The sequence below is a fragment of the Amblyomma maculatum genome, chromosome 9, assembly GCF_055883805.1.
Source record: "Amblyomma maculatum isolate TAMU_Amacu chromosome 9, ASM5588380v1, whole genome shotgun sequence".
Classification (NCBI taxonomy): Eukaryota; Metazoa; Arthropoda; class Arachnida; order Ixodida; family Ixodidae; genus Amblyomma; species Amblyomma maculatum.
The window spans coordinates 31,443,152-31,467,670 of record NC_139352.1 but is presented as its reverse complement, the minus strand read 5'-3'; the positions used below and the strand labels follow the sequence as shown (position 1 = coordinate 31,467,670).

The 24,519-nt window shown below is 46.3% G+C and overlaps 1 protein-coding gene and 1 long non-coding RNA gene across 2 annotated transcripts in view; one reads left to right on the top strand and one right to left on the bottom strand.

Moving 5' to 3' along the window:
• LOC146178763 (uncharacterized) overlaps positions 1–24,519 on the bottom strand; it is a 95,332-nt gene that overhangs the window by 28,871 nt on the left and 41,942 nt on the right. The window contains exons 2-3 of the mRNA XM_084578543.1: positions 20,552–20,867; positions 4,641–4,744 (exon numbers count right to left, since the gene is read on the bottom strand). Coding sequence (XP_084434669.1) covers positions 4,641–4,744; positions 20,552–20,867 — 420 coding nt within the window. The remainder of the gene's footprint in view (positions 1–4,640; positions 4,745–20,551; positions 20,868–24,519) is intronic.
• On the top strand, positions 9,468–11,719 carry LOC146178765 (uncharacterized). Its single transcript, XR_014700884.1, has 3 exons — positions 9,468–9,787; positions 11,115–11,259; positions 11,629–11,719. It is a non-coding gene; the product is annotated as an uncharacterized LOC146178765 (long non-coding RNA).

The window sequence follows — 24,519 nt, the reverse complement described above, 5'->3', positions numbered from 1 at the left end:
ACCTAATACATCCCCATAACAATATCGGGGATTACGTTTGGATAACTCATCAGTGGAAAGTTGTTGTTGTGGCTGTAGGAAGAAGGGAAAGAAAATGCACGGGCCTGCTACTGGCCCTGTAGCTAAGCCAGCTCCGCTGCCTCGTGCGGACAGAAGAGAGAAAGTACAGAAGAAAGACAAAGAAGAGGGAGAGAAAGAGGCGCGCCGCAACAACAGCCGTCGTCCATTACCTAAGCGGTGGTGGGTGCAATACCGCCTACAACAGATAAAAATTCGGTGGCAGACTAACCCCCGTCGCAAGCGGCGTTGACCTACCTGTCTCAGCCCCGTAGAGCCAGGAACAGCCACCCTTCACCCCCAACCGAGCTTTCTTACGGGCACCTGAACCCCGCCGTGAGGGAAGGGAGTTCCAAGATGGCCGAAACTATACCGAGCCCTCCACAACTGCGCCTAAAATAACGACAATCGTTTTGGTGCGTTAGACTCCATAAATAAATAAAAAATGCCACAAATATTCAGCGGGACGCACCAGCTCCACTTTACGGGTAGGGTGAGATAGTATTGAAATAACTGAAGAGAGGAACAAGGAAAGAAGTGCAAATTTCCTCTTGAAGAGTGCGGAGCGAAAATAGCCTCTATGGCTATCGCATGTGCGTAGTCCAAATTTGTGTCATACAACAAAACATTTTCATCAAAAGAAAAAAAGCAAATAAAGCATTGAGTCAGGTGACCACAAATATAGCACAGCAGCCATACCACGATCCACCTGTTCCTAATGGACCTCACCCAGTTGAGGAGCTTCTTATCATCGGCTGCCAGATTACCGTGCGTGGAGCCCTCCACTACAGCAACTCTTTCTCTCTCTCCCCTTTTACTCCCATCTTTCTCCCATCCTTTACGGAGCGGTTTACGTGTCCACAGAAACAAGCGTGACAGATAGAGCGCCCCTTTACTTTGCTGTGAGCTAATTATTATTATTATTATTATTATTATTATTATTATTATTATTATTATTATTATTATTATTATTATTATTATTATTATTATTATTATTATTATTATTATTATTATTATTATTATTATTATTATCTTCTAGCCCCCGAGGAACTACCACCAGAATGATTTCAGGGGACTTACCACCACAGACTACGCATAATAATTTAGCTCATTTGAACGTGTGCATAATGTATACCACAAGACGAAATTGTTTCAAAATGAGGGAGTAATTACTAGGGCACAAATAAGAGGGACCAAGGGTAATTAGTAACTGCTAAAAGAACACTTATTTTACACCAGGGTCAACTCAGTACAACTCATATACAGTACAACTCCCCGGTCGCTCGACGCTGCTACGTACAGAGCAGCCTAGGTGCTCCCTGCACGTAATTAACCCGAAACTACCAAGCCACGCGCGCAGCGGGGGCACGACTAATACAGCGTGGTCGATACCTGGCCGCGCTATACACGGCTGCGCGCGTCTTAATCCGCGAGGTCGTGCGCCCATAACGGTCCCCCGTAGGGGCGCTCGTGTGTCTGTGTGCCTACCGGATTTGGCTGCGCGCGGGCGCGCTTCGGCTACCCGTTCGCCGCCGCCGGGGGCTGATTAACAGCGGGCCGCTGATCCGTGCCAGGCATCGTTCGACGTCGAGGAGAGACCTTCCAGGCGCGCCCTCCTCTCTGCTGCCCTAATGAACGGATCCCATCTGCAGCGTGCGTATACGTGTGCAGGCGCCGGCATTCCCCCATGTTATCTCGGAGACAAACTCCATACACTGTGGGAAGTTAGTTCTTTTCCGCCGTGCCGCTTCGTTTGTCTCCCTAATTCCGAAGATAGTCGTGCCTGTAATGATTACACAAGGCGCTGTCGTCACCGATGCTTGGCGCACCTTCATATCAGTCTGTGGCATCTTTTTCCTTCTGATAATGTACTCTTGATCACCGGACTTGTCGCGGTGGATCAGCTGATGCGTCGTTCCGCTCCTGAGCTCCAAGGTATCTCGGTATCGAAGTGCAGTCTCATGGACCACGTTTCAACGGAAGATAAACGCAAAATAACACAACGCTTACGCCCTGCTCCGTAACGCGCAAACATCAGCGAAATCTCTGACATTGCTACTATATCTGTCCTGCTTCATCTTCCACTTTTTGTTTCTTCAGCAGACCTCTAATCTGCCGAAACATTCCCAGTATATGTTGTCGTCGTCCACGGTAGGTGTAAACATGGGCAGAAAAGTTACAAGGGTCTATAAAGATATCGTTTAACGGATGAACGGCGAAAGCATAGAGTAGTAGACATTAGTAGTTATTCTAGTCTTTACTACTCATTACTAAGCCTTTTAAGTTATTTCTAATCATCTGTCATCGTCACAAGTCGTCGTTAGAATATCGGTCATTACAAGTCATTAGTAGTCATTTTAGTCATTACTACTCATTACTAACACTTTTTGCTAATTTTTAATCAATCGTTGTCGTTGTAGACAATTTCTCATTACAAGTTATTAATAGTCATTGCAAGCCATCAGCAGTCGTTTTAGTTATTGCTACCCATTACTAAGTATTTTAGCGTTTTCTAATCAAGTGTAGTCGTTACAAGCCGTCGTGAGACATATGAGTCATTACAAGTCATTATTAGTTATAACCTCTACCAATATCTATTATGGCCTCTAATAATCCCTATCACTATCAATCATTTTTTCATTCTTTAATCTGGCTTCATACGGTGGATATTTCCTGATGAATCGCTCGGCGGTCTCTTTCTGCCGGCGCACCATGAGCCTATAGAAATGCCTTCTTCGCCTTAAAAGCGTAGCGCATACTAGAGAGATTTAGCTTACCGTGATCCGCAATCCGCTACCGTGATCCGCCACCGCGCGTTCCACTGCGCATGTCCAGATCCCCTTGACGCCGATAGATGGCGCCACATACTGGATGTCTGCACATAGACCTGCCGCATCTGGACCAATCAGCTTGTGCGCCCCGCCCACACGCGGTAGAGGGTCACGGTGGCGGATCGCGGTTCACGGTAAGCATAGCACATAGACGGTATGAGTAGCGCTCGGGTATCGAACGTGATGCAGAACATGATCCTGCTTGCATCCACCTCTGTCCCTTGAGATAAGCAGCAAGCACAGACTCACTGGCTGCTTTCGCGGCTTGAGGAGCCTCCGCCATCAGCTGCTCTTCTTCAGCGGACAGCGCGGTCGCTTCTCCTCGTCGCTTAGTGTTCTCGAATGCCAACGCGTGCAGCCACTTCTCTTTTCTGTGCTCGTCGTCCACCATTTATTGGCCTTACTCACGCATCCTGCCGCCTTGACCACCTCAACACATATGTGAGCGCAGACATAGAGCTACCGATGGCAACATCGAGCCTTTGCATCTCGTTTGAAAACCGGTCATATTTCACAGCAGACACGTCACGGTCACTGGCTCCGAGAATTCGGATGTCCAGAAATAACGGACTGAAAATATTGAAGAAGAACAGAAGACGATATAGAACCCTTTTAGAACGATGAATGCGACGATGGCCGTGTGAATTGGAGCACCGGGATACGAAGCTGCATTGTTTGCTCCGTCGCTTGTTTCAATCTCGCTCCGAGCTGTGACACAGAAAGTCGTCTTCTATTTCCTGGTCCTGCTGAGACATTGAATTTAGGAATCTTTCAGAACGGCTCGGCTTTTGTTCAGTGTCCGGCCTCCGGCCTCACGTTCACCGCAGTCCTCAGACGAGGTTCGTCTGAATTTGTCAACAATGGAACCTAATAATGTTTCGTGCTTAACGCTCCCGTGAGCTTTGCGATGTGTTCCGCGCTAAAACATACTGACAGTTGGCAAAGCCCAATCCGGAACTTTCCATTGGAGTTCAGGATAATACTTCACACACCAAAACTGTACTTCATGACGGCGCCTTTATATAATGGCCAGCCTTCTTAGCAAACACCGTGTAATTGGAAGGTAATATTTTCTTTTGTAACTGAGAGTAAACGAAAGCTTCCTTCCCTTTAGTGATGCATGCCGGTGCCAAACCGTTTGTTTCTGCTACTCCCTTCAGTATCAGAAATAAAATTCTTCCTGCGCTCGCATGCATTGTTTCAACGGCCAAGGGAAATCAAAGCGGTGTATACGAAACGTTCCAATTCCCGCGGTAGTTTCTAATACACAACCCATGCAGCGCGTCGTTAGATCTGCACAACCTAGAAGCACTTGTTAAGGTTTCCTGCACATGTCCTCCGTGCATTTCCGCCTAGATTGAGAAGTGAGGTTACTCAATACTTCTCTTTATTTTTATATACGTCCCTTATATGAGTATCGCATACTTTACGAAATTAGTAATGGTCCATTTCGTTTCAAACATTTTTAACGCCGCAATCAGCAACCGCAAGCGATCACGCTTTTGTAATCAAGCGTGTTTAATAATTGTATTTGGTTGTTCCGCGTCATATCTTCTTCGGAGTCGCCATCCCTAGGCGACTACGTTCACTGCAGGACAGTGGCTTCTCCCGTGTCCCTACAAGTACGTATCCTAAAGCGGTGCTTATTGATCACGAAAGGAACATATATGGCATAGCGCAGACAACCTTTATAGAGAGCGGAATGAAACACGCATGCTGCAATATAAACAACGCCTTAGAAAGTGTGCTCACCGTGCAGGCACCGGTAGCGCACCAGCACCGAGCCCTCGCCCCTGCAGCGCCGCTCGGCCTGGTCCCGGCTCAGGCTGAAAAGGCAGTGCACCTCGCCCGAACACCTGCACCAATGGATGAGGAGGAAATGGTCGAGACACGGTTGACTGCACTCTCTTGAATGTTGTGATTCCCTGGCCATATATTTTTTAAGGCGAAATCTCACGGGCACATCTCGCATCTGCGAGATGTGCCCGTGAGATTCCGCGAGATGTGGCAGCAAGATTCTGCAAGACGTGTCAGTGAGAAGTCGCAATAGGTTTTTATGTCAGCATAATTTCCCCGGTGAGGATGTCGCAATAGGTTCTGACAACGGAGCCAAAAAAAAAAAAAAAAAAGAAGTAACTAAATTATAACGAATGCACAAGCACGCAAGATAGACGAAGGAGAGAAGGGGTAGACAGAAGAGGAAGAAGAGAAGGAAAGTATTTCGCCATTATGCTCTGAAGAGAAGCCAAGTGCAATGTGAATTTTTTTACAAGCTAAGAGACAACGACGCATAGTTATTGAATTAAACGCCGGACAAAGATAAGAACTGGGTAGCCTAGAGGGCGTGTCCAGGTTCTTTTATTAACAACAGGAAATGAAGAGCAAAACCAAGGACAGGCACGCCCGAAGCTAGTGTGTGCGTATAAGCGTTCGTATGGAAAGATCAACAACAAAAAATTGTTTACCACAGCCGTTGTTTTTTCTTCTTGTACTTAGACTTTATTCTAGCCTCTAAGAGTGTTTCCGTGGTTTAATCGGTTATATTGCTTTGGTGTGGCTATATTGAAAACCTTCCACGGAATATCTGTCTGCGTACTCACACCGAAAAAGGAAAGGCCGGACAGAAATGTCCACAAACGAAAAATATCACTGGCTCATATAGAAAGTTTACAGAACGGACTTATACGAGCCACTTAGCTATTGCGTTGTGGTCATAGACTATTCTAAACACGCACGCACACGCACCCACACACGCACGCATGCGCGCACACACGCGCACACACACGCGCACACACACACGCACGCACACATACATACACACGCACGCACATGCACGCACGCACACATACACACGCACGCACGCACACATACACACACATACACACGCACACACACACACGCACACATACACGCACACACACACACACAAACAAACACACACACAGGTGCTTAATGATGCCACCTTTCCTTCCCTAGCAAGTCAGAAAGTCTGAGGGGCTTTTTCTGTCTAAGCAGCACGACAATTTAGAAGTATGCTCCTGACAGGTTTTCTTTGCTGCATTAAATTATTCCCAACCTGGCTTCAGTGTTTTATATTGTCTACATTTCAGCGTGCGTGGAGTAGGTGTGCGCAAGGGAAGTCAAAATATTTCTCTTCATTAGCAGTGCACAAGCAAGGTCATCACGTGCTGCTACGGAAGAAGGTTCGAATTTTTGACGTTTGACTTCGGCACGACTCCTAATTTGCTGTCGTTTAACTGCACTGGAGTAAAGAAAAAAAAAAACCATTTATCAGCTGCGTCGGCATGTTGAGCCGCATGGCAAGATTAATTATTTGTATCACAATTTTATCATGTTTTTCTCTCTCCCTACTCAAGTAAATAAGGAAGACAAGCACTGGAGTTTTGAATAATGATAACTCTAATTTTCGTGAAAGCTAAGAGGCCGCTTCTACAGTAGGTACGCCCTATTCTTCGAGTACCTACTACCTGACCAGAGCGAGACTAGACTAACCGATCCGTTTAGTGGTTCTGTTTGTGAATGTTTTCTGATTAAGACAAAAACAGGCGAGCGAGGTCTGCGCTAGATCGATCGCGTGGTCTATAAATGCAACCCGAGCGACGTCGTATGACCGCGTCGTCTCAAGACCAACTGATATCTAACGAAGCTATACGCAACTATCGAGCTTCGGCCGCGTTTCTTGTTTCTCATGCCAGAACTAATGCAATGGCTTGGCGCTTGAGTTTGAAATCTTAAATGACAAGCTGCACTTATAATGAATTCATCCTATCAAACAGCAATATTTAGTTTGCTCATGGATGGAACCAGGAATGAGCGCTGGTTGGTAATTATTTTCTATTAATTAAGTCTATTAAGTTCCGTTTTCTACCAGTATCGAATTCTTCAGCTATCTTCTATGCGTCGCACACTTCTAGGCCTGAGACATGTAAACGTAAACGTAATTTGTGCGAATAAGTGCAAATGAAGTTGGCATCAATTAATAGGATGGTTCGTTATAACCACAAAGAAACCACTCTCACAGAAAAGGGAGCGCCTAAAAGCTGCAAAAGAATTTAAAAAAAAAAAGAGTTTCAGTTTTGCCAACGTCAGTCGATTTCGCAAGCCAGATTCGTTCCTCGGCGTAGAATTTTATTCCTCGCGGATTCTACGCTAAACCGAAAACACTTACGCTACGCTACACTTGAAAACGGTGGCAACGCTGGTCTTTTCAGTTTTGAATTTTTATTATCCGAGATTTTCAAATCCACTTTTCTCGGAGATAAATGCGTCGCTGTTGGGAATTTCATCAGCGTTGCCAGAAAGAACCGCAAAATCACTGAGGAGGCTCAGAGGAAGCGAACCCAATCTATAGGAGGCGACAACGACAGGCAGGGTCTGCTATGTGTATCGGCAGACGTTTGGGACGCGATGGACGTCTCCGACATGTGGCAGCGCTTCGTGCACAGGCGTTTGCCCACCGACTTGTCATGACTACCTCCTTACTTCACGATTAACTAAGGTTAGCCTAAGTTAGGCCGTCTTCTCCTCCTAACTATCTTTTCCCGAAAATTTATTTTCTTATACTCTGCGTTACTCTACTATTATATTTTTTCAATCGCGTTAAGACTAATGCAATCTAGTGATTATGTTTGATTAATTAGTTATTAAGAAACCAGCTTTACCTCGTTCGTTTCAGTTTAAAAGGAGGCTTCTGTGGTTGGCGACCTCTTCGGGCCGGAGAACGGCGGAATTTTTGACTAGCAGTCTGCTTTCCTTTTTTCTTTATTTTTTTTTTTTGCTTTGGGGAGCCATGTTTGGAGGCGATGGAAAGATTAGTTTTTGAGCAACGACATCCCAGAATCGCGGAAGTGATGATGATGATTACGATAACCATTTTATTTACTCCCGAAAATGGGAGAACCAGCCCGAAGACAGGTTGCAATGCTTAGAGGAGGTTGGCAGGGATTTCTTGGGACTATGCAGCCTTCAGTTCGAGAGAAATGAGCTGGCGCTGTTGGGCCAGCTCGATGGTGCGTATAGCGATAGGCGTGGTCGTGTCAATAGGCGTTAGCACTTCAAGGCTGACGTGCGACCTTTATGTTTTGATTCATGCCTATTCCATTTATATTCTTTTTCGGTTGTCGCCAAACGGCGCTGTTTCGTTCTGTGGCGTGCAAAGACATCAACGCCGCCACTGCTGCACCGATTTTCCTGGCGCCCATATATATCGCTGCGCCAATCGAAAAACGTCTTGCTTTGAACATAGTTCAGTATATTATAGGAAAAAAAGTCGTGTTCGTTTGTAGCGAATGTTTTGTTATCTCGTAATGACGGCGCGCATACGTGGCGAAAAATGATCCGATAGAAAGCCAAAAAAAAAAAAAAAGCAGAGGCTCGGACACCTACCTAGTTATTGAAAATGAGGAGCAGTGTAGCACTTCTGAGAGCTTCCTAGGAGGATTTTTGTTTCCTCCCCTCTAGCTTCTAAGACGCGCGTACTGTAGTTGTTACAAAAGTCATTTCTTTAGACTGTGGCACGAGCATTTCACTTACTACCAGAGAGCGTTTCTATGTTTTCCTACGCTAATGAAAGGTACTACATCCAGGGATAACTCGTTTCCACGGAAGTAAAGCGTTCAAGCGCGCACAAGATCAAGACAAAGGGGCATTTTTCTCGGTGGCTGATTTTGCGAACCACACAGCCGCCGCCTCTACCAGTGAAACATGCCAAAGTGCCGAAACAGATTTCAGACCACCTTCATCGTGCCTAACCATTTCGTTTCAGTCATGATCTTCACGTACTGGGACGCACTGGGCACGCACTCTCCATAAATCTTTTCTCTCGCATAAAAGGTTCACGTCCAAGCACGCGCATCCTCGTCATTAACAGTTGGTTAAGCCGCTATTATACCTGACCGGTAAGTAGGAAAAGATTCTAATAAATGGCCTTCCCGACTAAAAGGAGCGCGTGCATAGCTGAGGGTGGAAAGGGGCAAGCCTAGAAGAAAAGAAGAACCATGGAATGGTTGGCATCGCGGACAGAGTTTGGCGCCTAGGCACGCAGCGGCTTCTCTCAGCGGGTGTAACCAGTTAGGAGAGGGTCTATGGTGAGAGGAGGAGGGGTGTTTTGCTGCTTGGCGCTGCATTGTGCCGTTGCGTGTGTTCCGTCACAGGTGATCCATACAGAACGGTGATTTAGGAGTTCGTTCCACCCGGGTCCACCTTTTAAAACGCGTGAGCGCCACACCTCTGCCCATATATATGACACGTCGGCGGCTCAGGAGGATGGCGGCGAGCGCTTCGATTACACGGCAGTATGCCTGGAACGCCTGAGCTATTTATTGGAAGCGTTTCTTCATCACAACAGTGAATATATAGACGTTATTTTTTTTCTGGATCGGTTAATATATAGCTGTGGCAGCGAAAAGTACCCAAGGCAGAGGACAAAAAAAAAAAGTTTCTCAAACGTGGCTTGAAGGCTGCCAGTGATGGTTTGCCATAATCGAAAATACATTGACGAGCACTTTACTACCGGCAGTTAGGCTTACAAGTCTATCATGGGACTAAAGGCGCGTTCACACTACACCAAATTTCCGGCGAGCGAAGCGGATTCGGCCGCTTTTGACGCCGACGAGGGCGGAAAGCGGCGCGGCGAGGGCGATCGGTCCGAGACCGATTTTTCCGCGTTCGCCGCGGAGCGGCGATGGGTCGTTGACGTCACATCCACTCAAAATCCAGTATGGCGGCAAGCACTGCAGCGGAGTGGGCCGACGCTGTTTCTGCGGGGGTGCTGCCTGATGCCATAAAGGAGGCCCCAATCCAAGCGACATTTAAATTCAAGGTCATGATTTACAATGAGGACCTGTGGGAACATATTGGCCAAGGACTGGGAGTGAGAGGTAAGAAAAATTGCTTTTATATCTTGCATTACGCCGATGCTCGCGAGAACTTTTCGGATGCCGGTACAAGTACGTTTCGCTCTGTTCTCACGCTACTGCTAGCTTTATCCTATGCATGCATACCTCGCGCGATCGTGTACGACGCATGTATTACGTATTTCGGAACCAGCGCATTGATGACCATTTGGCTCATGCCACTGTTCGAGAACTAGTTTTTTTTTTTTTTCGAGTGCCAGTGCGGTATGCTTTGCGTATCCAGCCTTGGTTGTGTTCACGCTGCTGCTAACTTTCTTTTGTCCCATGCAAGCGGACCTCGCGCGATCGTGTACGACACGTGTGCTGCGAAGCGATAACACTGATCATTTCGCTCATTCCCGCTATTTGCACCTATCGCATGCATGCGCAGGTACAGCGAGCATGCACTACGTACTTCTTTTACTTTACTTGTGCCGTTGCGGGTTCCTGGGTAGTGAATATTCAGCTCGTACGAATATGTTGGAGCGTGTAGCATCACAGTAGCGGCGCTGTGTGCTCCGTGACAAGCTTTAGGGCGGACCGCGAGCGTGATGCGTTTTTACAGACTTATTTCGTGTGGCGAAGTGCTAATCCCGAGTTTTTCAGGTTTCGTGCATTTAAAAACTAATATTGGAGTGATCGTGCTGTGCTGGAGTGCTGTGCAGTTCATATTAAATAATTTACAGTGGCAACGCTGAAGAGACCGATAGAACATGTGAACAAAAAATAAGCGAACGCCAATTCTTGTTTACTGTGCTTGATAACCAGACTTTTTTTTTCCTGTAGAGGCCATCTGTCAGAAAAATATTTTAAGAACTTAAAAGACACATTTTTTTCAAAATTGAAAACCAAATTAGGTCCAGTATGAGGGGTGAAGCTGGAGCTGTCAACGTTGCTACTGTGAAATGGAAACACTTCAAACAAATGCAGCCCATAATGGAGTATGTGTCAAGAGAACCAATATAAGTTCCATATTTTCTCAGTATTCATTAGTGTGCACTCTCAGGGTGCTCATTTCATGATTGTATTATCAAGCACAATATAAATATTTAGGTGTACTATTATAAATGTGATATAGTGTTGTGTTTGTTATATGTGGCTGAATATTTTGCAGACTGTTTAAGCGTTCATTTCACCCAGTCTCAAGAGTAAGTTTTAAAACAGTGTGCAACTTTTCATTCTTCACAGGTTGTAACTTCATTGCCCATGACCCATGCCTAGAAATTCTGTTCAAAGGATTCATGTCTGGATTGAGTTAAAATGATAAAAAAATCCTGTACAATTCATGGTATTGTTTATTGATTGGAAATAGATCTGAAGACCAGCCAGATGCCACCACTCAAGTTGCCGTTCCAGAGCTTGCAGGGCCAGGAATATCTGGCTTGGGCTTTTGAGTCAGATGGGCCATCCACTCCACACACAGCTACAACTGAACGGTAACCATCTGACAAAGTAAGGTGTGCACTTGAAGTCACTGAAATTTAGTGCACGTCATCTGCCCTAATATTTGCAGCCAACTGGAAAGCAGAGTAGAGGACTGCGATTCAGATGTGGAAAGATAAATCTGCAATATGACATCCCGTCGTTCATCTCTCTTGTAATGCATGCTTACTTGAACCTAACTAGTGACTGCAGTGCTTGCTTCTGAAGTGAATTTAATTTTCTCTTCACAAGCATTCCATTTTATAGAAGGCCAAGCCCAAAGACGAGCTCCTACAAATTAACGACATTGTCATGTATTTTCAAATTACTGACAGGAAATACCTAAGGCATATACTAATGACATATTACATGCCTATTTCTTTTTGTTTCTTCTCTGCATACAGGACAGCAAGCACGTTTTCAGGACAATATTAACCTTGAACTACAAAGTATGCTGTAAGTACAAAGCAAAAATAAATGTCACCATTGTCTTCATTTGGCTGCCTCTGATTATTTTCTCTTGCCACGAAATTTACTTGGCTGCTTCTGATGAAGTATTCGCACAGCTTTTCCCTGATAGTCTATGCAGGCCTGAAAGGAGAGAACATGGAACATTAGAGAGAAAGGGCTCCCTTTCCAAATCATCAAACTGACAGCTTTGACTCTTAGTTATAAGCTCATTTCGATGATTTAAAAGTAACCAGTAATTCAGTTTCTCTAAGCTTATTGGCCAACAGCATGATTACATGGCTGGATGACAACCTAAGGCTAGAAGAGGAGGTAGCCTTCCGTTTCCCTCTGTCTCCTACCTCCAGGTTCCCTCGATCAGCTGCCCTTGCCAATAGTATGTGGTGCTGGAAGGGGGGGGGGGGGGAGTAGACTGCACGGGAAGCTGGTTTCTCCTCAAACACCATGCATTTGTGCAGTGACATGCAGGATGTGATAATGCGACTAATGTTCTCTTTTTTTGTCTTGAATGGCTGGCGTAAGATGAGCCATTGTTGGGCGAGAATCCAAAGACGTTTTCTACGACACGCCTCACTCAACTCATCAGTAACTAAATACTCGTTTTGCATGTATTTGAGAGAATTGGCTGGGTGTTCCTGCAGCTGACTGGTCATCTAGTTCCTCAGGACTAGAAAACTAGGAAGAAAGACTTGCAAAATAACAAATTAAGTTTAATTTGAAAATAAAAATCAAATGCAGTTTAATCATACATTTTGGCCTACTCAGTGTTCAGTGTATATTGTTTTGTTCTATGACAATCCCAGGCGGAATGTTTGATTCCTATCGGAAGAGTGAGGCAGATACTGCCTTTTATTTGCAACCAATACCCGTACAGTGGTTGGGTTGACTGAAGTAAAAGATCTTTAAGCCTTTTATATGATGCCTCATTTTACGTTCATAACTTTGGCTGGTGAACATTAAGCAGCTTGTCATATCAAATGGCGCTGAAGGTGATATGACACCAGTTAATCTCAGTTCCAACAAATTGACTTATTGAAGAATACAACAAATTGAATTACTTTTCTTGCATACAGTCACATGAAGATTTTCAGAAGGAAGGCCTCATCTCCCACAAAGAAAGAAGGCATTCTGCTATTATCATTCAACGGTGCGTCTTTTGAGATGCCTACCTGGCCTAGCTACATTTTTGAAAAATGTGCTTCGGCCATAATTTCCACCATCAGACTCGCTCCAATTGTGGCCCATCTCCACCAACAAGAACCTAAATGAGCAAATTAAAATTCACTTGTATCTTCTGGTTAATATTAGCCTGAAGGGCACACATTTGCATAAACATTTCACCTGCATGCATAAACATTTCGCCTCATTTATTCTTAGGCATGGGTAGCTTTGTCGTAATTTAGTTTACACAAGGATATCAAATGGCATTACCATTTCATTAGACAACCGAGGACTAACCATAGAAAAAAAAAGCTTGCTGCTTGATAGGATATCAAATTTAAAGGTGTTCAGAGGATAGAAAGGTTATAAGAACCAGTTAGCAAAGCAAATATACTTGAATACCTGTAGCAAGCATCAATGACTGCCAGCATAGACTTGCTAAACGCATTCTTGTAATTTCGGTCAACACTTCCTGAGTTGGCTGGACACTCAATGTTTACATGTTTGCCAGACTCTATGCAGTGAGGTATTTGCCAGATTTATTGAAAATCTTTGACAACCTTGGTTTGGAGCAGAATAAGACAAATACTATTTGTTGTTCTTTACATTATAATTATTATGCTTAAAACAAGCTTGTCAGATAAACACACCCAAAACGTTCCATTTAAAATGAACAAACTTAGCCTATTTGTTGTTGGTATGGTAACAAAAATTTTTTGACAGTTTTGTGTTCTTTACATGTTGCCCTTCATATTTACTGCACTGGTGTAGGCCATTCTTTCCTGAATAATTTTTTTTTTATTAACACTCACTAAGCATGCGCGTAAAACATGTGCAAGAGGTCCAGGACCTCACCGCGGGACTGGGGCAGCACAACTGTAGACAACTCAGCTCCCAAAATAAAAGAGCTCACAAGTGGGCGGACAGACCAAAAAAAAAAAAAAAAGAACGACTTAAACTGCGCAAAGTTGGTTTATAATATTAGCACTGCACAATTTATATACACGTTACTATAACTGCTCAGGCATGACAATCGAATGCTCGACAATCACAATAAAAATGGCAATCCAAACCAAACTATCACGTACCAGAGTCGCGTTGGGACGTTAAACTCCATAAATCAAATAAAAATGAAAAATGAAACCAAAAATACAGAAACCACCTTACCTGATAACCTACACCTGGCGTGGATCTGGAAGTATCACCTTGCGAAATCGCATGTCTTTTTTCTGGATACGAGGATGAAGGAGCTCTACAAGGGCTCCGAAGCTACTGGGTGACATATGCAGGCAGCTGCCGAGAAGAGAACAAGCCAGTGAGGTGATAGCGCTTGGCATAATAAAGTCACTATGAAGTTCACATTAACTTACTCTCTGTAATGTTCCACGTCCTAGTCATGAAGCAGCGGCAAGAGGTTGTAGCCTTGGACCAACCGGGCGCGTTCCTGCAAAGATGGGTGCACCCACCACCGCCTCCGCCGCGAACCTGATTTTTCATCTGCTTTCGCAACTCTTCCAGCATGACCATTACATAGTTGCCGAGGAGAATCGAAACGATCTCTTCATTCTCTGAAATGGTCGTCATTACTTATCCGCTACAAGCGCGCAACTGGAAAATGAACGAGAACTGCAATATAACAACGCAAGACAGTATGCAGCCATGCAACAGACGACAGAAAAGCGCGCGAACTGTCTCCGGGGCTCACGCGCGCTCTCACTTCATTCGCGAACTCTCGATACCGGAAAAGAAACTGCCGTGAGATCTCGCTGCTTTCGTGAAAAAGCGAGAAGCAGCTGCAGTTCCGCGTCGGTGCCGCCAACGCGGGAGGAGTAGATGAGAACAGGCCATTCTTTTCCGGCGAAGCGAATCCGCTTCGCTCGCCGAAAATTTGGTGTAGTGTGAACGGACCTTAAGAGTGCTCTTGTCGAAACGTTGGCTAGCCGACGGAGGCTCCCCATGGACCCTTGTTAATTTTGCTTTTCATTTTAGTAAACCAGAGTTAAAATATGTATATGTTCATCAAAACAGGATTCAGTGGCTGTGGAGATGTACTGCTTTGCGGAATTAGATGGAGGCAAGCCAGTGGTTTTAAAAAAAAATGAGAAACAAGGAGCTGCGCAGACATCAAACCATGTATCTGAAGCCGTACGAAGTTTATAACAACTCTTGATTTTCAATAATAATCCCCTGATTGTCGTTTCCGGAATGGGATATGATAGTAAGGATTGCGTATACGCCTTATTACTAGTAGATGAGCCGTCAAGCCTTGTCCCCTCTACTGCTTTCAGCTTGCTAATCTATGCCCGATGGGTTCTGCCAGTAAAAAAGCAAAGTTGTCGCTAAAATAGCCCCAACAGATCTCTCAGCTTTGTCCTGTACGCCAAGAAATACGTTGCTTATCCTGTGTTTACCTCGTACCACGATGTAAGAATCTTACACCGTGCCTCGTACGAACCCCTCACTGAAGACAAGCCTGAATCTAGGATATGCCATGTTCTGTAATGCTGCGCCTTTTCAGTTTTTGTGACTGGAGACTGTGCCACACCAATCACGTGACCTTATTCAAGACGCACTCTCGAAAGTGCCCATCTTTCAGCACACTTGGAAAGCATGTTCAATGGTGGGGATCGCAACCCTGGCCTAGGGGTTTGAGCACCCGCCTTATAAGTCAGAGGTACGGGCTCCGATCCATAGTGACGCCCGATTTCCCTCCTCTGGCCTGATACTCATCTTCCCTGACTCGTATTATCTGATACCAATTCTATTTTGACCCCATATCTTAAACATTTGCTGAAACAATAAGGAAGTGCGTAATTGACTCCACGTCGTGCGAAACAAACCCGTTGGCCGTAGAATTCTTTAGCTAATGTGATTTTAGCGTTATCATCGTAACCATCACATACCTAAAGGCTAGCAAGTCAGCGCTAGGCATTTTCAGCTGCGGCATTCAATGGCTCATTTCATCATCACCATCAGCTCGACCACGTCCGCAGAGGACAAGGCCTTTTCAATCACGCCTGCTTCGCAACACTCCTTACCTTGGATAGCATCCCACAGAGACGCATGTAGCAGAACCAGTGGGTGATGGAGTGGCGGAGACAATGTTTCATTGATCTTATCTCCCCCTATCAATTTGACTCTGCCAGCAGCATGACTGCATCCAAAAGTATCAACTGCTGACCCACCTCCCAGCAGTGCACCCTCTCCGTAGCGATTGTGTCAACGCACTGAAGCGTGCGTCTTCGCCCTTAGAAATAGGCGACGAAGGTACTGCTTTTGCTAGATGTCTGATAGAGGTTTCAGGCAATTGCGCTCATTTGCATCAATCCTTCTGGACGATCAAGTTGAACGATTGGTCGTTAAACAATCGTCAGTAATCCGACGTCAAGAATCGCTTCCGAGTACAGAGTGGACTTAGAACAGATTTTTTCTTGAACTTTCGGCTCAGCACAGCAGTCAGGGCTTAAAGCTACAGGACAGCATCAGTGGGTCCGAGACCCCCCCACCGATATTTAAAAGGGATCTAAGATCCCACGGGTTCGATCGTAGGGACTGTGTGGGTGCGAAGTAGACAACGGTTTTCCTTCTTGTCAGTGGTGGTCGGAACATTTGTTTTCTATGGATTAGAAAATTTTGCTTTGAATAAATTTAGCATTAATCAGTAACATGTAATTTTTTTTTGTTAATCCCGAGCCAGCAAAAATTGGGAAAGCCTGTCGCTCTGCACAAAGGGAGGAATTGATGCACTGTGTACGTGCGCGAACTCTCCCCAATTCCACCGGTTCGCACTGGCTGACCGAACTGTCGATGCTCATATGATTTTATTCTTTAAGAATTGGGAGACGGTACTTGCCGCCTGTCAAGGTTCTTTTAACCTTTCTGCTAATTTTTTACGTGCACTTACTGAGCAAGTTTACTGTTTATCTCCTCTACTTCGTTTCCCATTTCATTTGAGAATTTTATAACATTTATTTACCTTTACATAGTCTCCATGGCACCAGCACGTCGGGACTGCCAAGAAGCGCTTTCTCCTAGATTTCAAGAAAGAGCACTGTACAATAGTACTTTCTTGAATAAAAACATTTAAAAATGATTTTCCCCTTTTCTACGGAACAAGGTGCAAAAGAAAAAAAAAAAGGCCGCCAGTAACTTTCTCTCTCTGTCTTTCTCCCTACTTTCCCCTTCGTATCCCTTTCTACCTACGTTCTAATCACTAGAGGCCCCCCTTCGAATTAGCAAGACTTTAAGCTATAATCGCAATACTGCTCTTGCTGTGTATGGGACTGCTATCCACCTATCACAGTGCTACGTAGCTTTGTAGTGGACCTTGGGGAAATGGTACTGATAGCCCCCTATCAGTGTCCCTCTCATGAGGAGGCAATAGGGGGGCAAAGCACCCCCCACCACTTCACTTCCCCCTAGAACGCGTCCCTTCCCGAAATTAATCACAAAATCATCGTTCGGGTATCGGGCTGACGCGAATCCGGCACTTGGTGGCAGCTGGTCTTTCCCCCCAGAATCTGGGGTAATATGCGGCTTGGATGCAGAAACCGCATCATCGTTCACTTCTGGTATTCGTTACATCAGCTAGCCTTTTTTTTTTCTCATTTATTCATCGATCATAACATATCGTTTTATGTCCTGTGCTATTAACATCGCAATAACAAAGTACGAAGTACTGTTTCACTGACCTTCAGTTATTATTGTTATGCGCCAAACGCCGGTTAGATTATATCCCAGAATATTTCATAATCTCTCCTCCCCATTTAAATGCCTTCCGCCACTGACAACGACGCGACTACGAGGAACGCGTAATGAGTGTATATATTTCTTTTTCATTTTTACCTACCCTTTCCTTTCTCCCCATCGCTCACCTCTTTGATTTCCTCTACCCCTTCCTCGCTATCCCTTTATTTCCGCCGCCCCAGTTCAGGTGCTTCAGATAGCAGATACCGGGGCTGGAAAATAATTTTCCTTTATTTTGCATATTAATAAAATAACCACCACCACCACCACCACAAGTGCGGGGAACTGTATCTCGGGACTTGTGCACAGGAAACGACGGCACCTCCTCGACTTAAACAGAAATGCAGGCCTGGAAGATCGAAGGCGACACCATGGCCGGAACGGGCTGCGAGAGCGGCAAACAAAAGGCTTGCGCAATCCGAATGTCACGGCCGTGCAGCCCCCCGCACCTGGCGGCGGTCGGGACAGATCTGCATTTATACCCACGGTGCGGGCCTCGCCATACAGCGTCGCGGAGAGGGCGTGGCTTTGCGAGGAAGAGGAATGGCTGCAGCAAAGACGCAGCTCTTCAGCAGAGGCGGCGGGAACGGCAAAGACAGCCTGCCATCAAAGATGGCCGCGGGGAGCTCTTTTTGACGCAGGGTGGAGATAGGCGCCGGCTCAAAAGTGCTGCTGCGTCGTCGTCGTTGTGATGGCACCTCGTCTCGCACTGCGGCACCGGGGAGCAGCACCTCGCAGGTGGTCCTCCATCATTCACTCCCAGCAGCGACCCACCCATCTACCTACCCCCTTCTTTTTCTTTTGCCGCCCGGCGTGTAGTAATAAATGTGTCGTACGTTATATTCGCCGCATATGTGTTCCCCGCTACGCTAAGCGTGTCGCGTCACGTTTGTCGGACTCACGAAACGGGCCGTTTCGCCCGGCTTTCCGCTCGTGAGTTGTGAATAAAGAAAAAAAAAAATAGAACGCATATTTCAAATGTCGCCGTAGTCGCTAGAGGCATTCCGGGAAGGTGCGGAAATCTCTAGTATACGGTCCCTCCGCCGCCACACGCCACTTTACTTAACACAGAAAAGAAGACACGGAGGCTCCTGGATAGTTTACGGGGCGGAAGATGACACGTACCCCCCTCAGCTCCCGCTCCTCCTCCACGTCGTCCCGGTGCGTAATCTGACACCGCGGAAATGCTGCCGAGGAGAAAGGAAGAGGCCAAAAAGGGAGGCTTTCACCGGAAGAAGAGCGCGGAACCGGAAGTCGTCGTCAAAGCACTAGTGTGCCGCTTTGCTTCGCATTGTGCACACCGTAATTAATAGGGAGGAGAAGTATTTTTATGAAACATTCTGAGAATCTCGTTAAAATTACAGAACGGAATAGTGCAGTGACGGCTCACTGTTCGCAACTGTTTCTTGATGATTGATTACATTGCTGCTAAGAGGTATGGCGTGAGCAAATAAAGGTGAATGAACGAACTGTCTTTTTTTTCTTTTTGCTTTCGATACGTCCAGTTTCAAATTATTGATCGTGCCTCACAGAAGCCGGTATCGGGTGCACGGGCTTGTACGACGAGTGCCACGTGTACCTTCATACTTCAAAATGAACTCGCAGAAACGATTAGATTTTCTTTCAAAAAAAAAAAAAAGAACCTATGCATGGGCGGAGATATTTCTCGATGGCTTCTATTGGTACTCCTCTTTGTCCGAAAACGCGTGCTTTTTGCTGCATAAGCGTCAATATGCGCTTCACTGCTCTCAGCCAGCCGCGTGTGATGTCGCTGCAGTCTTTAATCCGACCTAAATATGCATATCCGTATTATAAGGTTCTGTTTTCTGGTCTAGTAGTTTGGAGGCGTAATTGGCTACATTGAAGCGTACGTGTTTCAGGCTCAAAGGAAATTATCTGCCCAGTGTCCCGCATAGCCTGTTTATGCTTTCTGCCCTCATAATCAAAGCTCCAGGGTCTGGAAATGCGCTCTCTACGGAAATTCTCACGCTGGTGCACCAACGCGAGGGAAAAAAAGACGTATTTAAGATGTCCTGTGGACGTGCTGCTTGAGGACTACGTTGCCTACGTTATTTAGAAATGTCGCTACATATGGCGAGTCGCCGAGTTTCCTATCAGAGAAAAGCCCCCTGCGTGTACTTACGAACAAGGAAGTTGGCTTCAGTAGAACAAGAACTGCTGTATATATCATAGCAAGTGTTGCTGAACAGCACTAACATGAAGAAAAAAAGGCATTGGAAAGAGGTGAATGTCAACGGTGTACGATGTATACGATATTGAGTGGATTGGCTTATGGGTTTAATGCCCCAAGGCGACAGCGGATATAAGAGACAACATAGCGGAGGACACAGGAAGGTTCGACCACCTGGGGAGCTTTAACGTGCGCTGCAATTGCGCTTTGCGTTTCACCGCTATTGAAAAGTGGGCGCCGTGGTCGGTACCAAACCGCGTCCTCGGGATCAGCACTGAAGCGCGCTAACCACTGAGCCACCACGGCTGAGTGCAGGGAAAGGTTTGGTATAGTACTTAGGGAAGATTTCAGTGTTTTCTTCCGTACTTAAAGCCAAACGGCAGACGATATTGCTTATGGTCATCGTTTCATAGATTAATACCTGACAAAAGTCTATCGTATAGATAATTCTTGAAAAAAAAAAAAAACTCATCTTTTTGAAATTAAGCGCTATGTGTGGATGTGTTTCGTCTCGTCTCCTGCACGCTTGTTCTGGCTGCCTTAAGATCTAATTATAGCTCTCATACTGACAAACTGATCGATATTATATGACCACCAGGTCGACCGCCAGACGTCGTCGTCTGGATATTTGGTCCCCATTACCGGCGCTTACAGGATTTTCTGAAGAATCTGACCTGTACCGGAATTTATAGATAGTATTTTATGCTGCAAGGCATATGTGCTATCTCAATAAAAGATACCGCCCATATGTAGGAACTCGCCTGCTGTTGAGTGCCAAGCGAAGGTCTTGCTGGCACGGAGTCGTGGCAGTGGATGTGGCCGTGGCTTCGGCTTCTCCGGCTCCGGTGGTGTCGACCGTTCCGCAGCCAGGCCGGGCCGGCGGCGCGTCAGGGGGAGGTTCGCTGGAGTACAGCGCGTCGTGGATAGCCACCAGGTGACCTTCGTCGCATCGCAACCGCATCTCGTAGCGGCTACAAACGTGCTTGGCAGGCAGTTCCACTTCTGGTTCCGGTTCCGGCATCGGTACCGCTCCTTCTCTTCCCGTTACGACTGCCGCTGCAGCTACTACAACTGCTCCTGCACAGGTGGCAACAAAAGATATACGCACCGATGAGCAAAGACAATAACGCAAATTACTGCTTCAGCCTCCATTTTCCTCGTAACAAATGACGATGACGATGTCAAGAACGATCGCCAGCATTAACTTGCTGCTGTTTAGAGGGAAAACAGCAGCTTATAGCTTTCATACACGCCTTCTCCACTCTTTAGACGACATTTGCTGCCATTAAAGAGGCACCTCTTGATAGGTGCGATAAAGTCACTGCGGCCCTTGGACGGACAAAATCTCATCCGGCAACCGAAATCTTATTCGACCACGTGAATTTAACAGGTACCACGATGGTCGCTACAGAATATTTCGGCTTCTTTTTTTTTTTAAATAGGTGCACTCAATTTAAGAACAGATTATATTGAAACTGATTCCCATACTGTTTGAAAGAGTGGGTATTTATTGTGTCATCGAGCATACTTGTTCAGCACAAACAAGGGGCTGCAAAGGGTTAGCAGCGCCTCTCGTTCAAAACCACACCCCTCTCTCCCCTGTCCTGCAATGGCAAAAAAAAAAAATGGGCTCCGTTGTCATTACAATCGTAGTCTACGTGTAGCTCGGGACTGTGTACCGTCAACGCACGCACGCACGCACGCACGCACGCACACACACACACACACACACACACACACACACACACACACACACACACACACACACACACACACACACACACACACACACACACACACACACACACACACACACACACACACACACACACACACACACACACACACACACACACACACACACACACACACACACACACACACACACACACACACACATAGAGTTGACACGACCGACCAGGTAAGCATACTAAGGCGTCCTGGTAATGGCGTGGTCAGTCAACCATTAACACACCACTTGACTAAAGGTGCTCCCTTTGCAGACTACGGGGCATTGTGGCCGTAGAAAGAGACCTGTAGTACAGTTGTGCCTTTACGCCTGATCGGGGCTGACTGCCGACAGAGAGGACGCGCTAACTGAGTTCTGTTGTCTCCGAAGGTGGAGGAACGACCAACGACTCGCCTTCGCCGCGAAAGAGATTGATGACTGGCGACACTTTGTCAACACGCTCCACGCAGAGTCTGCTAAGCCAGGGACTTCGTTACGAGTGACAGTGAAATGCCAGCAGAGATGTAGACCTGGGGACTGCGCCTACGGGAGGCAAATTACAATCGCCCAGTCGTCACCGCCACTCACCTGAAGCACAAAAGTGAATTCGCGGGGAGCGCTTCGCAAATTGCAAGCCATTCTCATGGAAGCGTCAGCAGATGGCGACGCCGGCAGCCCTTTGCTTGGCAACGCTATTGGATAGGTTGTCTCGTGACACTGGAACTTGGATCAGGCGGTCGAACGAACGCATTCCTAACCAAATCCCTTAACATCTCAGGACGTTTTAATAAACTAGTTTGATTTGATTTGAAATACGTCCGCTATAGAAACGCCGTAGGGCTATGGCTATAAGGCGTGTCGTAGTAAGGGTTCACATCATCACATCACATCACATCACATTATTACCAAATACCAATACCAAAATTATACAAATACCAAGCAGGATATTGTGCTGGTTGTTCTGTGCTTCGAAAAATAATCACTTGATTGTTTTCTTTTGCCTGCATCGAAGTGCGGTTCCTGACATCGTAAAACATGGCTCTTGGCGTTATCAAATTCATGATTTCGAGTGGCCCAAACCTCGACAATATTCCTAACCGACGGCATAAGGAATGCAGTATGAACAACGAAATTGAGAAAAAGAGCCCATTCTATGTGGTGCTTAAACGAGCTATAATGCACGCCTATCTTCCAAAAAGGCAACGGTGCCAGAGGGCGGAAAAAGGGTGACACGTGTCGAATGAACCGACAGTTAAAAACACTATAAGCAAAAGTGTTCACTTAAAGAAAGTAAAGACAAGGTCCACAACCAAAATAAAATTTCTTGAAAGAAAATGCTTTCTAAAATGGCCTCTTGATTCGGAAAAGAAAAGTACTACTTTAGATTTACGGTTGTAGTCATTCCGTTCCTGGCTCGAACATTTTAACGCCCCGATTTCCAGAAAATCCGCCGTCTATGTTATGAGCGAAAAATCACGGGAATGGCTCCGACAGGTGAGCTGACATAAGGCCGAGTGCTGTTTGGTTATCGGGATGCGTGACGTCACGAGACCACGTGGCACGGCTGATTTTGAAGGAGCTTGCAACTTGGGTTTCTCTATTCATATGACAGGGTGAAAGATATGCACCTCCCAGGACGCTTGCATTCCTAGTCAGGCATACTAACCCCATAGCCCACGCAGAGACATTTGTACAGGCTTACTAAGCGGGGGCTTATATCGATGTTGGCTTGTCTTTCACATAATATGGCGGCGATCGAGGGCATTTGCAAGATAATGGAGGCGAAAATTAAAGAATCAGCGAATAAGCGAGCGATAAAGTGCACGAACGCGACCGATAATCTGCAAGGAAAGCCGCGGACGGGAGTCACGAACGCTATTGCGTCATATCTGTAGACTGACCTTTAGTGTCCTCCCCCCCCCTCTCTTACTCCCTTCTTCACCCCCTCCCTCAAATTGTACGTGCAAAATTAGCTTCCTCTTCAATAATTTGTATTCGGTTAAGGCTTCACATCTTCAAAAACCGGAACAGTAGCGCATTCGCTTCACCCTGTACCATCAGCATACGATGCACGATAGCAGACTCCTGGGGCGGTAGGAATTCAGTTCAACATTCACACAGCCTTTGGGTTGTCATCAGACAGCGATTCCTTCCGTGGCATTCGTTTGAGGAAGGAGACTGAACCTGTCCCTCTAGATTCGTGACCGTGGACGAAGAAACACTTCCGGGAGGTGTCGCCACTGTCATCGCCGGCTGATCCGGTCGGCACGACAATTGTGACCCGTCTACCGAGGCACCGCCCAGCGGCTCACAGTAAATGAAGGAGTGCCTTCCTCTCTTCCTTACACGCCCTTCGCTCAATTACGAACGGGCCACCTCTGGCGCCTGCAACAGAACGGGTCCGCGGTATAGTAGTCGGGAGACTGACGCAGCGCGTGAATAGGAAAACAGCGTGACACGTCGTCCATTACTATTCTTCTTCGCATGGTTCATGTTATTCACACAAGGGGCGTTGCATAGTCGGAGTCCCACGCCCAACGGTTGAGTGCACAGCTTTAAGCAAGGGGGATTACGCGTTGGCGAGACCCAGCGTGAAATGTGTAAGCTCCTCGGTCGTCATGCTTTGCCATAGGTGTGGAGGCCCCAGGATGTTTCCTGAGCAAAGAACAGGACAGTGAAGTGCCTCTAACGTGTAAGTTTCGACGCACCCTCAAATAATAACTGTCCTCTGGTATTTCACATATCTTACACACGGTTTCTTTAATTCGTTCTGGAATGGTAGGATCAAGTGCATGAGCCGAGGCGCCGCAGTAATTGAATTCGACGTGGGCTATACGAAGACCACCCTCCAGAGACGTCATCTCCCGCTCTTCCCACACACATGAACTCTGAAAAGGGGCCGCGAAGAAGGAAATACGCAACGAAACCGCAGTGCTGATGTTTGTGTACGCGCCGGAAAGAGATAGGTAACAAAGCAAAGACACTATACGTGTCTACATC